The sequence below is a fragment of the Anabas testudineus genome, chromosome 14, assembly GCF_900324465.2.
Source record: "Anabas testudineus chromosome 14, fAnaTes1.2, whole genome shotgun sequence".
Classification (NCBI taxonomy): Eukaryota; Metazoa; Chordata; class Actinopteri; order Anabantiformes; family Anabantidae; genus Anabas; species Anabas testudineus.
The window spans coordinates 1,509,967-1,526,199 of record NC_046623.1 but is presented as its reverse complement, the minus strand read 5'-3'; the positions used below and the strand labels follow the sequence as shown (position 1 = coordinate 1,526,199).

General features: G+C 38.7%; 1 protein-coding gene across 3 annotated transcripts in view; it reads left to right on the top strand.

Annotated features, from left to right (window-relative positions):
* The window catches only part of opcml (opioid binding protein/cell adhesion molecule-like), a 262,498-nt gene that overhangs the window by 161,820 nt on the left and 84,445 nt on the right, over positions 1–16,233 (top strand). For all 3 annotated transcript variants that reach the window (XM_026370142.1, XM_026370143.1, XM_026370141.1), the window contains one exon: positions 15,308–15,543. In XM_026370142.1, coding sequence (XP_026225927.1) covers positions 15,308–15,543 — 236 coding nt within the window. The remainder of the gene's footprint in view (positions 1–15,307; positions 15,544–16,233) is intronic.

Genomic DNA, 16,233 nt, shown 5'->3' with positions numbered 1-16,233 from the left:
TTTGTGACTGCATACCCCGTACTTGAGTCTTGGCACTGAAAAGAGGGCCAGTAAAGCTGAGGAGCTTGTTGTGTGCTGGTGTTGTCTTCAATGCTTTGTCCAAAAGAAGAAACGATGTATTTTGTCTTTTCCAAACCCAATCCTAGTACTCTGACAAGGCATATATCCACTGAGTTGGTGTTCAGTCACACTAGGGTGTACCACTTTATTGACTGTGAAAGTGGTCACTTAATTGGTGTACCACAGCGGCCATAGCCTTGTTGTAAGTAATGACTTTCACCCCCTCGGTGTTCAGCGCCTGTTAGAGGACCAAACTTGTAGAAACTTAACAATGGCTGCTTATTCTAACTGTAGCTCTATAAGAATATATTTGACTTCTCTAGTGGCCATGATACTGGCTTTAAAGTAGGCTATATTGTTGCCATACCTTTTTTTTAAATGTTAGACATGGCTTGTTTTCCATCAGGGAAGTGAGTTTAATGCTGACTGCATGTAACACAGTGGCTGCTGCTGTTTCACTGTGCCCTTATTTAATTTATAATCTAATATCACACATTGACACGGAACACATCACCACTCTGTTTGCTCATTTTATTCCCATTTGTATCATTTTTCCCCCTCCCCACCACAGTAATTAACCATTACTGGCACACAGCATTTTTAAAGGTTACAGTGGCATCTGGCTCAGGGAACATGTCCAGAACTGACATGGTGTAATCAATTTACAGGCGGCCAAATCAGTTCAAAATGAGTTTCTAGTGACTATGATGATTCGAATGAGCACACATTGACGCCTCTGTCACTCCCGCTTAGCATTTTAACAGAGACACAATAATCACGTTGGAATGGGAAAGCAGCTGCATTTTAGGAGTTCTTATTTTCCCTTTAAGGACAGTGTTTGAGATATGAATCGTGAAATAGATTGAATTTGGAAGCATCAGTGAAAACAGCGTACAGTAAGTGACTCTAAAGTTCAGATGTTTTCTCCATCAAACTGCTGCTGAATCGTGTCGAAATTTGGCCCGTTGAAGAAAAAAAAAAAACTCAGTTATTTTGTAATTCATTTAAAGTAATTAATGAAGGCTCCATATGACAGGCTTAACGCTCGCGGTTACATTACCCACAGGGGTGCTGTCACAAGTGAAACAAACCTCAAATTCCACCTGTAAAACCATTTGATTGCAAAAGGTAGACAAGTGTGATGTCAAATCTACTGAGTCAGCATTCTGCAGTGACAGTGTATGTCACTTGAAGTGGCGTTTACATGGCAGCCACCTATTACACGCTTCACCACTGCTTTGTGAATACACTGTAGTACACATATGCAGCAGTTTAGTTGTAAATAATCTGACGACATTAAAGCAAGATTACTAACACTGACTGCAGCTGGTCAGAAAGTGTTCTGAAGCTCTAGTGCTGAAACTTTGCAAAACTTTGACATGAAATATAAGTAAACATTATGTATGCATGAATTACGTATAATAAGTAATATAGTAACATCCAATAGTGTGAATTGTTTTTCCTTTTGTGATTCATTTTATTGTTGTGTCATACCTTTTTTAAATGCCCAGCACAAAAGACACCAATATACATAGACAAAGCCGGGCAGATCCACCTTGCAGTATCATTTACACAACAGCCAGTCTTTTCCAGGATGCAAATGTTGCCACTTTAAAAAGACCATCATTGAACAACCATTTCCTCTTTTCTTCATTAGTAATCCAAAGTATTCTACAATCTTGCAGAACCCCTAATTTGGGCTTTGGGTCTTGGGTCAGAAATGAGGGGACTTGTAAAGAACTCTGCTTTCACCTTCTTTTACCTATTATTCACGACCCTACACTAACAAGGGGGCACAAAAAATAACAGTAATGACGTGTTCACATTTTGTTTCACAACTGTAGTCTATGTATACACAGTATAATCAGGCACCAGTAACCCATAGTTACTGGATCTAGTTCTTAAATGAGCCTATTTAAGGCTAGAATACAACAAAGCGCTACATACGTGAAATGCAATCCATTTTACAGTTGACTTGCACAGCAGCAGTAATTAATGTTTCATTATGTACTCTAGCTGTAGCTGGCTGGATTGAGTTCTCTCATCTCTGTGAAGCCTGACTGCTGCGACTTTGCAGCAGGAAAATTACAGACTAGTGCACGTCATGATATAACAGATAAACTAAACTAAAAAAATAAAATGCACAGTGGTGAGTTACCCATATAATATAGCCTGGATGACATCATTTGTTTAGACTTTAACAAGCACTAGGGTTTAAGGCATGTGTGATTGTTACATATTAGAATCTGTGAATGCATGGCAAATGTCAGACCCTCTGCTCTCTGACAGTCAAGCGTCCTGAGCGATGAACCCATTCATCTTTCTTAACATTGTAAAGTGACAGCACATCAATCAACCCATCAGTTGCCCTCATGGGGACCATTAAGGTTTCAGCTACTCTAACTAGGGGGTATTACTTGTTGAGAATAAAACGCAAAAGTTGAATGTTCTGTATTTTTGACCTTACTATGGCATGATGGACTGAAATACCACTCGATGCACGTGCAAGCTGCTCTCACAAAGTCATTAGGATTAGCTGAACGGTCAGGGACTTTACTGGATTTCTACTAAAAACATAAACTCAGAAAAAGCAAAGAACGGCTTTGCATAATAAACAAATTAAGGTTAAATATGTGTATAACTATTGCAAGTAATGTTAATATTAATTCAGTCACACTATCTAATTAACCCCATTAGGAATTACAAAAAGCAGCATAGACTGCAAACTCTTTGAACCAAGTCAGGGCCACCACGAGTTGTATTCTAGCAATTCTAGGATTGCGAATGGCACACAAGATTTCATTTAATTCAATTTGATTTCAAGTTTAACAGCATTTTAAGTTGAAGGCAAAATGTGTGCGTTGTAATATATGTAAATAACTGAAATAAAGATAAGAAACCAAAAATGAAGAAAGGGACAGCATGAAATTTTAAATAGTTCATAATACACCAAATATTTTAAATGGGTGACAGATCTACACATGCAGAATGTGGTTTGACATTGTCTTGATAAATAAAGAAGACCTTCAGACCTTCCCTGAAAAAGACATCATCTAGATGGCAGCATATGTTCCTCCAAGATCTGTATGTTACAATCACAGATGTGCACGTTATCCATTGCATTAGGTGCAGTGATTAACCATGTTCACTGACTGTGGTTTTCTGAGGTGTCCTTGAGCCATGCAGAATTTCCACTACAGAATTATGACTGATTTTAATACAGTACCCCCTGAGGTTCTGAAGATCACACTCATTAAGTATTACTTTTAGTTTTTGGCCTTGTCCCTTGCACACAGATTTCTGAAGACTGTTTTAGTGAGATTATAAACTGTAGGGAGTATGGTGAACCAGAGCCCATACTTCTAAAGGAACATGAGACTCAGCCCCTCTGGGACATTCTTTTTTATGCCCAGTCATGATGTTGGCATGTTAACCTCATTAGCTGTGAGTTGTTTTTTGAAATATTTTCAATTAAATACAGGATTTAAATGATTTCCAAATTCAAAATGAGTTTTTAATATGAAATGTAATTCGGCCCCAAACTCTAGAGAGCTTCCACAGACCTGAGACATACTGTGATGCTTCCAGCTTCCTAGTAAAATTCCATTAGTGACTATACTCGTTCAACACTGTTAAAGAACTGAGCAGTAGTTAGACTGGGCGTGAAGCAGCTTTTAGGACACGGATTCGAGACTGTATGGCTTCCATCACTACACCTAAATGCTGTCGAATCATATGAGAAGCAGCTCTCCAGCAGCTTGGTTTATTTTTTTTTTCCCACAAAAGTGTAGTTATGGATACAGTTTATGAGAAGAGTCATTCATCTCCACTTGACTGAATGCTATTCCTCGTTCTTAGCCACTCGCTTCTGAAATCAGTTGAATTTCATTTGAGGCGGGAGACAGTGATCCTTGTTAGTGAAAGCCCCTGAGCATCTGTGCCATTTTTCAGCTGGTTTTAAATGTGTTTGTTTCTAACGGACATCACTTATGAACCATATGATTTTTTTCCCCTCATCACTTCAAGCTGTTTTTTTTAGAAGAAACAACACTAATGGTGTAATGATTGCATTACCAGACTGCCACTAGGCACTGAAAGCTGTCTGTGTGTACACCCACCATTGTAATGATGAAGAATCCTTGACATGAGCCTCGAGGCTGCCCACCAGTTATCTGTTACTTATGATTAAATGTGACAGGGCAGAAGCATCCATTTGGTGTATATACTAACCAGTGTCCATGACCTTGAATAGATGAATACTGAGTGAATAATTATGAATAATTTATGGTAATAATTTGTTGTGTTATTGAGTGCCTTGTGTTCATAGAGCAATAGCACTTTAAGTGTTTTTGTCATATGTAGCCATCCTGGTGGTTCTGGTGAGTATTTCAATTTAAGGTTTCCACAAAGAGGAAGGGAGATTAATCAGGTCATCAGTGACCTGTGTGTAATATATTCACAACAGCAGTGCGGTTGTTCAGTTATTTCTTGTACCAGAGGTACCCATGTGGCGTACCTAAGTGGTAGGTTTAGTATACATTGTGTGTGAATGAGAGTTGCATGAAGCATAAAACAACATGTTTAAATGCAAACAGATTGTAGACACAGGAGGAAACATGACTTATCATTATCCCTAAAATATAACTAATCCGATTTCACAGACATTAAAAAAAATAAATTGACTCTACCCCTAGATAATATTAATAATAATATCCATCCGTCTGCAATCATTGCTATAGACCTTGGTTATTGTTGTCCAAAAACAATCTCGTCATCCAAACATGCTGCTCCATGTGGCGAGATGCTTCTTCATTCTACAACACTTGGTTAAGATAGTTAAAAAAATATTTGCACTGAGATCACACACGCAGGTTTTATTCAGCATGCTGTGCAAAGATCCTACTGTCAGTTTAGAGCATTTGAAGCAAAAACTGTTAAAAATGTACCGACCAAGAAAAGTTATCCTGTAAAATGCCCATCATATACATCCATCCACTGTCCTTATAAGTAAAGGGTTATAGTAGGGCTGGACAGTACACAGGGTACACCTTGGACAGAATGTCAGTCTAATGCAGGCTGACACACAGAAACAGACAAACATGAACACTGCACTTCCACACCTACAGGTACTGTATGTTTACCTCACTGGTCTTGAAGATCAATACCAAAAGTAACTGCAAAGAAAAAAGAGGATCTGAGACATTTTTGGGGTCAGCAAATTCAGACCCATAACCTTGTACTGTAGCTGTGTAAGCTGTGATGTTGCAGTTCTAACCACAACACCACCATGCTGCCTGACATTACATATAGCCTTTCATAAATATACATAGTAATTATAAGCTGTAAACTAGCATGAATAAAGCTGATTAATAAAATGTAGTGGAATGAAGTATAAATTATTGTGTAAAGTACTACTGCAAATTTATGAATTGCACTTAGATCCATTCCACCAATGTATATTTGTGTTTCTCTGCAACTTGTGCACCATTTCATTTACAGTGAACCAGACATGAGTGTAACAAAGCAAGATTGAATCAGGTTCACTTCAGTGAGCCAGGCTAAACTACAAGAAATTCTTAATCATCCAGACCTGGTCCTGGCGAGGTTAGCTTTCATGGTTAGGTTTACCTCAGACCAGCTATGTAACTATTTCTTTAGCTGTTAAAACCCCCATTTTTTGCAGTACTGGCTCAGCAGTAAGTAAAACATCCTGTACTTGAAATGTCTGTCACACACATCCTGTAGGGAGTATTTCTCCACTCTCTCTGATTCACGTCTTGACTTTGATGGAGCACTGTGATAGAACTGGATTCCCATATGGCTGTCTCCTCTGACCCTGCAGTGGCTGTAGGAAATGACAGTATGAGTAATGCTATTCATCCAGTGTGGTCCATTGAATTGAAGGCTAGGCATTGTGTGGTGAGAAAACAATAATCTGTCTTTAATATGAATCCTTTGTCGCCCGTTCTGTCCCAGGGACTCTGCGGGGCAACATCTCACCGTGCTCCGTAACCTTCTCTTTTCAGGCACATTTTCCAAACTGCTTTCCAGAGAATGCTAAAGATATGCAAATCTGGCACTCGGTGTAGACTCGTGGCAAATGGAAATTTTCACAGGTGCTGACATTTCGGGCAGTGTAGCGTGGTGAACATTACGGGCTACATTCGCTTTACGTTTGGCAGTTGGTGGCTCCTCTGTTGTTGTTAACAATCATTTTGCATACGGTGGAATGGAGTATTCCATTTATTCCTCATATCTCCCAAACACAGAGCACTTCACAGAACAATGCACTTCACTTTCTTGTAACTGTTTTTAGGTCTGCAAGGGCCATGAGTGCCAAGTAGCATACAAGTATTTTTATTTATATACTATCCTGGCAGTCTGTGTTAAACTATACCTGTAGGTCCATGAGGGGGGGGGGGGGGGGCTGACTCACAGATGCATCTGTGTTCAGTGTCTTTTCTAGTACACAGTCCTTATAGCAGCATTGGGCATACAGTAGATGTGTATTTTTTTACTGAATGCTGCTGAGAATGCTGTTGCTTCAAGGGTACACTCCAAGTTCCCGTTTTTGTGCTTGGCATGTGAAATATTAATGTGGCATTGGTGTGCAGAAAAATAATACAAATAAAAAAACATTCTAGGTCTGAGAAATTATGATAGGAAGCACAGCTGGGCGGCTGAGCAGAATTGTTGTCAGTGTTCATGTGATTGTCATTCCGGGCATTTTTCCGTGTAATAAGAGCTCACAGTTGAGTCTTACATTCTTGTGCTCCCAAAGTTTAGCTGAGAGGAGCAGGTTTTTAAAAAACAAAAACTCCAGCACGCGACATGAGTACATTCGTTTTTGTCTTTTTTCGTCCCAGCTTCCAGTTGTCATTTCCAATTCACTGTTTGCGCCACGGTCCATATTGCTGTTGACGACAGTGTTGGCTCGGTGAAGATATAAACCACCATTTGACTCCTCCACTCACTGCTGGAAACTACTTTTACCCCGACAACAAGGACACTGCGAAATTGTAAACCCAGCAATTGTATTCTTTGGAGTGCAAACACATCTGAGTAAATGTGTTTAGACAAGCTGACAGGCTTCATGCAGTGTCAGTTTACAATAGAATAAGATAAAATATAAGCAATAAATGTTTTTTTTTCAGAGGACAGAAGCAAATATGAATGGACATGAGTGCACCCCTGAGACGGACGAGATTAGATTTAGGTGTACATTAAAAATGGACAGAAACATGAAGACACACTGGATAAACAGTAAATACATGCAGAATAATTCAGTGCAACCAGAGTTTGTACATTAATAGATGTTTGGCATTGGACTAAAGCTTTATGCTGTATCTGTTTACTTTTTTTACAGGCAAAAATATTTTAGCTCAAGATGCTACTGTTGCTTTGCTCAATACAATTCAGAAGATATTTTAAGTCTCCTGTGGTCTATGAAATCCCCTGCATAGTGCATTATTGGAATGCAAAGTAACAGCAGAGAACATCAGCTACTGAGTTAGAAATACTTTTGCAGAGGGAAATGTAGGAGTGTGACATAGAGCGATGTTGAAATGCTGTATTTGTCTACAGGCTGCGAGTGAAAAAATAGAAGTGCTCAACCAGAGTTCCTGAAAATGTACATTTCTATGAAACTGTACAGAAGTCATGTTTTGGTCTCTGAAATATGGAAAAATGAAAAAAAGAGAAATAAACTTGGGTCAAAGCTAAGCCTAACTGGTGCACTGTGGGATTTGTAGTCTATAGGATGGAAACATTGTCTGTCCTTTGTAGGTTTTTCTCTCCTTTCTTTTCCCTTTTCCTGTTCATATCTCCTGAAACAAAGATTTCATCACCATGATGACATTGTTAATTAGTTTGCGGTAATGTGTCCAACATCTACAATGATGCATTGTGCTGCTTTGAGCTAAAGGCTAATGTCAGCATCCCAACAGGCTTAGAGCTACAAGCTGATCTTGTTCACCAGCACTTCATAATTAGCACGGTAGGCTACAGCTGAGGCTGATAGAAATGAGTCAACCATTTTTTGGAGTTTTGTATTAATTGGAGTTTTTGTATCAATTTTTTTTGACCTGATGAATTCATCCAGACTCCACTCTTGTCAGTGCTTAGAAAACATCAGCTATAGCCCTTCAAAAATATTAATCTTCAGTTATCTTTAGATAACAGGAAGAGATTTCAAGGTAGGTCCAGTAAAACAAACTAAATAAACTGAATGAATTAACCTAATTCTAATTTCATCCATTTTTTCTCTGACCAGGGAACAAAATAACACAAATTCAATTAAAATAGATCTTTACTCTTGCTTGAACTTTGAAGTAAAAATCATGACAAAAAAACAATTAAACCCCACAAACCCAAACACTTGGGACTTAAAGCACAGCATACTGTACCACATTATACACACCAAATGATGGCTGTGATAGTTCGTCATAACATTACCTGTTTAAAGTAGTGCACATAAGAATCATCATTTAATGTGGTTTCACTGGGAGAATTGATCAGCTCAGATATTTTCTACTGACAGCATTACACTGAAAGCTACACCAGGTTTCACCAAATGAACAACAGCAATAGGAAAGACGTTTCCATTAGCAGTAACTTCATACAGCTGTAGGAGACTATACAGTAATACAGTGGTTGACAGCAGAGGGATACAATTCTAATTGTGGCACTGGATTCCACATTACAAATGGCGTTTCTTTACAGCTAAACTGTAACTGCAAATGAGCATAATTGAATTAGATTTTCTGTTAACATCATGAGAAGATGTTGATGGTTAACATAAATTGTAGTATGTCGATGCTGAACATATCCACCAAAATGTCCAGAACACTCACAGCGCTTGGTTTAGGGCTGGAAAATACTGGTCGGGTCTGGTCTGGTCTACAGTGTGTGTAAATTGGCATAACTCCTTTCCGGTTTGCACAATCCAGTCACTTAGTATGTTGCCTGGAAAACATAATTACATTTGGACTGTGCATAGGAATGTAATTTCTATGTTGCTCATATAAATCCCAAAATGGACATGGTAGGATATTCAAATAATTTCATGGATATTTTCTGGATTATGACTTAAGCTAAAAATAGAAACAACATTAACATCATATGAGTCCAGCAGCATCCAGTTGAACCATGAATATCAGAACATGTATAGAATCATTAACATCTTTACTTTGAACGTGGATCAGCAGCAGTGCAGTATACCAGAGCCACACGTAGGTAATAACAAGCAAGTAAAACCAAGAAAGGACAAAGGACAAGAAATTAATAACATAAAAGTGTTGGAAATGATCCTTTAATCACTAACCACTTTCTGTGTTGCAGCAGTAATGGAGATGAGCACTAGACAGAGGACAGACGATTTCAAATGAAACACAACTTCAAGTATCATCACACCAGGCACCGAGCACAAACCATTTTGGCATGAAGAGCAGTTGAGAAAAGTACACTGACTGTCAGCTAAGTGTTACGACAGGACAGTTTGTGACAGTGTCACCCACTGTTGGCCTCTCTCCAAGTACTGGAACTCATAAGTGCGGCCAATTCGTAAGCTGTCTGTCGTTTGATGTTAAGGTGATGTTAAGACCTAATGCGCCATCTTGTCAACTAGGTGTCTTAGCAGGGACAAACCCTGTCAAACCTCTGAATTAGAAACCACACATCAAGGTGTGTGTGTGTGTACCTTATATACACATATCAAATCAATGTTCCTCAACATTTGTTTTCGTTCATTTGGACATTTAAGCGTGGAAATGGGGAGTAAAAACTCAAGTGCAGTGTCAGAAGACTGGGTTCATAGCCAGGTATTGCATGTGTATTATATTCTGCTCTACTGAGCCTCCTGTCAGTAGAGAAATTGGTATTGTATTGGTATCTTCCTTTTTTTCTGATTGATTTCTCCCTGTCTGCCCATTGAACACTGCCACTATTGTGGCTGAGAAGAAAATATCTGAATGTTGTGCTGTCTCTGCACCTTTTATCTGCATGGATCAGATAATATACAAAAAAACAAACAACTAAACAGACCCATGGGTTTAATGTGGTTTAGGAAATTGTATGTGCATTTTTAAAGGAGACTTTATAAAAGTAGAGTCATCCATCTAGAACTCACAGAGACAACACAGCATAATCAGCCATAGTCTGTGGTGTTACTTTTACAAAACTCTCCTGCAGTGCTCTTGTTTCCAAAGCGTTCACGCAGTTACTTGCTGTGATCTGCAGTACATTGCTTACTGTGAGCAATTTGGCCTATATACTACCGCAATCTGTGCATTTCTGCACAGACAAGAGCATGTGTAGGAACCGTACTACAATTTATGGGAATATTTGTGGCTGTGGATGCACTTATGTGGCTTTTGAACACAAAAAACATGACACAATCCCGAAACTTTTGGCAAACTGAACTGAAACTATCGGGATGAAGAGACATCCATCCAGTTAAGTCGGTCAGTTTCCCCTTTAAAGGTTGAAGACGCACACTGGAAGGTCACTGGTTGAAATCCCAGGGGCTGCTGGGGATTACAGGGGAAAAATAAAATAAAATAAAAGATTAATATGCTCTTCTTTCCAGAGGCGCTCCTGACAAGGTGCCCTTGTGCACTTAACCTCTCGTAGCTCCACAGGACCGAACTGAAGCTCCCAGTGTGAATGCGAGCACTAGTATGAATATGAATGCAGACAAAGAGGAAGGATAGCACGGACTGCGGACATCATTTCTCCTTATCACACTCCCAGAGTAACTACAGAAAGAGACTAATAAAAATAAATTTTAATAATGAATTAACTATCTGAATTTCCTTTTGTTGCACCTGCAGCTTTATTCTCCTTTGCAGTAGCTTGGCATGCATTCTACTAAGTGCTAAGTAGCACTGCAGCATCTGGCAGGGACAATGCAGAGGGGGAGATAACCTTTTTGTAATAACATTTTATGACCCCATTTATCCCCAAACTGTGGACTGGAGTGCTTTTGTAGGAGTCTTAGTAGTCTTAAGTATATTGATTGGATGTTCTTGCACTGATATTCACATCATGTTTAGATGTTTAGATTTGCTACTGGAACATTTTTCTAAGTAATCCAGTAATTCATTATTTAAAAAAAACAAAGTTCCTTTTTTTTCAGTTGCTCTCCTTTATTTAGATCGATTATTTGAATAAAAACAATTGATATGTAACACTCAGCCATCTTACAATGTGCTCTGTGCTGAAGGACCCACTGTGGGAACCCAGCCCAGAAACAGAGGCTGTATTTTCACTATTATTCCTACAGCATTTAAAACTGATCAGCTGAAACTAAAAGGCCTTGACAAAAGCTGTTTGGACAGCTGCAGTTGATGAAGGCACTACTGTGTTGGTGTCTTGTCCAAGGACACGTTGACATATAGCCAGGAGGAACCAGGAATTGAACCAGTAACCCTGAAGTTTATAGATGACTGCGCTACCAACTGAGCTAAGCCAAGCATTCATAGTATAGCTCTACTGCTATAGGGAATTCAGACTTCTTACGGGTGAAAACACTCCAGAACTAACAGGTTGATAATGATTCTTTAAAAAAATAGTACTTTACTATCTTCGGTTGTTTCTTACAAGAGTAACATATTCTCTAACCTTAATGCCCATTATACATCATTTGGCCCTATCTTCTCATATGTTTCATGAGACTTTTTTGTTGTATGGGCGCCCCCACGTAGGGAAGCAGTTACTGTATCTGTTCAACTTGCACTCCTAGCAGCAGATCAAATTGAGAAACATTTCATTAGCTTATTTCGACTATAGCTTAACTGTGTCTGATAATTGCTTTTCAAAAATGTTGGACTACTGTAAAGCTAAAAGACCTGGTTGCATTTATGCACAAAGACAAAGAGGTTTAGGGCTTGAAACAAGATGTAACATGAAGTGCATCACCAGACTTGTTACAAGAACATCAACAGACAGTTTTTTCACAGTGGACTCAAACTATGGCCTCCTGTAGGAGATGCTTGTGTTTCATTTACCCATCCTGTAAATGAATGAGCCTGTAGTGTGTTGTCCATCTAGTCAGGTGTCCCCTTTACCGCCGTCCACCTCCTTTCTTTAAAGTGGCTGGCACTACTTAGCTAGTTTATGTGGGTCATACTCTTTATTTAAAAACTGAGATCTGTTTAGCATCACAGGTTTTTCAAAATTTGGCTGTAATTTCTCCAGTTATGTAAGATGTAAATCTTCTAAGCCTCAAATGAAAAGGACACAGTTTAATGACCATTACTGATCTTTAATTCTTTAATGTTTTACTTCCTTATTTAATACCATTAGGGCTTCTCAAGAAGACGTGACCTGTGTCAAAAAGCCTTGATTTCCATCTTTGCTTTTAGAAAAATAAGAAAAAGCTTTTATTTATTTTTTTTAGGTATATTCTCCCCAAGAGCAAACATTATGGAATCCAGTATTTCTTTTCAAAACACATAGTTTGCCTCATATTTGTTGGGAGGCAGTCAAAATGATGTTTCTTGATGGTATCAGTTCAGCAAACCATAACACTCCTCAAACACGCAGTCTTGTCTGGCTGCATTTTCTGATGTGCATTGATTTCCCTCTAATGTCTATCACTTCATCTAAATTGACTGCTGGTCTCACAGTTTTGGCTTTAAGATAACATTTTATGGAGCTACAAGAAGAAATATTAAGGTGCCTTTTTATATAAGACGTTATGTGAGATTGCAGTTCACTAAGCACCATTCTGTTATAGTTAGGTTGTAGTCACACACAGTCAGCCCAATCAACCATTATTATGTACTTCATGTTTTCAAGTGATGCTGGTGATACACTGGCTTCAGAAACTATTCACACTCTTCACTTTCTTTTATAATGTACTGTATTGTGATCTAGTTTTTATAAATAAATAATACAATTGCTAATATCGCTTTTAACAGACTAGGAGTGACATGTTTTTTAAAAATCAAAAATCAATCACCCACCAGGGATCCTCCTAGAATTGGTTGCCCTGTCAAAGTGTGTAACTGGACAGCTGGACGGGACTCGACAGGACAGGCCATAATGTGACCGAGAGCCTAACACTCAGTCTAACAGAGCTTCAGAAATCCTCAGCAGAGATTGTTGGAACTTGTTGAAAGGACAGTCATCTCAGTAATATTCCATTAAATCGACTTTGAGTAAAAGGCAAATGACAGCCCACTTGGAATTTGGCAAATGCAATTTAAAGGAGACAGATTTCACTGGTCTGATGAGACAATGTTTCCTATGAGGAAACCTGCTCTAGAGGGCACACAACCTGAGACTGGGGGGGCATTGTTCAACCAAGACACAGCGCGAAACTCTTGAAGTGTAATGAAATGTAATGACCATGACTACTGTATCTAGTTATTATGGTTATTTTTATATTTTCTTTTTAGCGTGAAAGATACTTTAGCCATTCTTCACAGCCTTGGTGAGACTGAATCTGATGGACCAGGTTTATATAGAGACATCTTCTGGCCTGGTCTACTTTGTGCTGCAAGAATATAATGGAAGCATCAGGCTATAAAAATCAAAATTTCTTTGCTAACTAAATGGAATTTCTCTCAATTAATTTAGTTTAGTAACTACTTCTTTAACTGTTTTCCGCTTTGCCAGCTTCATGTGTGTCCACAAATGTTTTTTTTTTAATGCATCTTGATGATTGGTGATGTTACTGTATCTTAAGATCAAAAAGGAAGAATGAATGTGTTTTCAATTTTACAAAGAACACAATAGAATATTGATCTCATTCAAATGTGTATGTGTAATTCCATTTCTAAACCACTGCTAATCGATTAATGAATTTTCACAATGATTAGCATTCTGCGTGTCTGGATGTTTACAGATACATTTATTATTTTATAGTGGTTTCTAGTAGTTATGAAATCTAAGCAGTTGGAGATTTAACATGAATCTGTATTTATTTAGTTTTTTCTCCAGCTTCATATTTTTCAGATTCATATTGACACATTTGACACAAACAAACTTCTTTTAGCATCCTGGTTGCTGATAATGAATCTCTTCATGTTTGTTGCCTGATTCCTTCTGATTCCCTCCTTTCTCTCACACCTTCCTTTTTCCCTGGGTTCAGCACCACAGGCAGCCTGCACACTTTAGTTTTTGCCAGCCCGTGTTAATCTGTGAACCTGAAATGTCTTGTTTTGCTCTATTTACTGTGTGTGTGTGTGTGTGTGTGTGTGTGTGTGTTTGTGTGTGTGTAAGACTTAGGGGTTAGCAAACACTGTTGGGTGTGTGAAGCTCTTGTGGCTCTTGCGCTCTGTGGACCGTGTGTGATAACGTCTGCTGAAACCAGCAGACTAATCAGATAGACTCTGAGGCTTTGTGCACTGAATTCATCTGTCAGTATGTGAAAGTTTTCAGAAATTTCCAGCTATTCTGGATTTAGAGACATTAAAGACATTCATGGATTTTTTTACATTAATGCAAACTCAATAACGTCAAATATTAATTTAACAAAGAGGGAAGAATGGCTCACTTTTTTCTATTCTTTTACTGATACAATCAATAATTAATTGTACTTTCCCTAAAGACAGCTTAAACATTTTTGTCGTGTTCATGTGGGTTTCTTTGTGGTGCTCAGGAGGCTCAGTGGTTTGGCATGCCCAAAGACATGCAATTGGTGACTCTAAATAGGTTTGAATGTTTGTCTGTATCTATATGGAAGCCCTGCACTACAACCCGTTCAGGGTGTACCCAGCCTTTTACCCAGTGACAGCTAGGATAGGTGCAAGGACCCCCGCCACTCTTAACAAGCAAAATGGTTAAGATAATGAATGGATAGATGAACCGTCCCTAAAGAAAAGACTGATCTGGTAGTTAGACATAAACAGCTACTCGCAGATAACAAATGAAAGCAAATGTCCTGAATTCTTGACCCCTACAGTAAGGGGATCTGGTGGGTCTGTTATGTATTGGGGTGCATTTTGTTTGGTTTGTATCCCTATTTCCTATTCAGCCGCCTATACAGTGTCAGATATGAACACTCTTATAAGTTTACTGCCAACCTCACAGTTTAACATGGATCTAATAGAAATTAACTTTGATGTAGACTGTAAAACGATAACACTTAATGAATGGTGGGCTACAGCGAAAGTAAATATAGAAGAATAATGTGATAGGTAAAAGATCACAGATGGTGTTTCATAGGTTCTGACATACATTTAGACAATTATGTTGTAGGCCAAATATCTAATGCATAATTTTGTTTGTTTCTCTCTACCAGATGCAATGTGGACAGCAAAGTATCACGAGTGGCATGGCTCAATCGCACCACCATTCTATTCGCAGGGAAAGAGAAGTGGTCTTTGGATCCCCGCGTCATCCTCATGGAAAACACAGCGATCACAGAGTACAGCATCAAGATCCAAAATGTCGACGTCCACGACGAGGGACCATACGTCTGCTCTATCCTCACAAACAAGAAGCCAAAATCCACAAAAGTGCATCTCATTGTTCAAGGTAAGTTGCCTTCTCAGCCCTGTCGGTAAATTCAGCTGAAAGAAATGAATGTGTCAAACAAGCAGTGCTGAAGCACTGTGCTGGTTTCTTTCTTTCCCCTAGCTGAAGCAATGTAAACTCAAGTTCTTGTGTGACTTTAACCATTAGAACTAGTCTTCAGTCAAATCAAATAAGAAATCATAGCGCTTCTGTTTTAGGATGGTGCCATTAGATGGAACTCAGCGAGCATTAGGCCTGCTGGTGAAACCAATCTCGATTTCATTCCAGATTGCTGATGGATATTGATTTAGGGCAAAGTACATTGAAAAATGTCTCGGCTCTGTTTCATTGGAAAGTTCTTTTACATCAACTGTCAGCGCTGAGGCTTTTGTTATCTTTTATGATGGCGAGTTTCCACAAACAGTTATCACCACCGCCCTGAGTCTGCATATGAGGTCTGGGTCATCTAACTGCAATAAGTTAACGTATAATTAAAAATGTGATGAAGTCGTTGCGTTAAAGCCTTCATTATGAGTGTCAAAGCTAATACACCACAACCTGTGAGTAAAGGCAGACCCAACCACTGGTGGTTTTAACATCAGTTGCAAATAGGAAAGAATTTCTCTTTCTTTTAGAATAAAATGTCATTTCTTTTTCTTTTGAAAGACACTGCATCCAGCTCATTGCTCATCTTATGAAAAATAATTGACA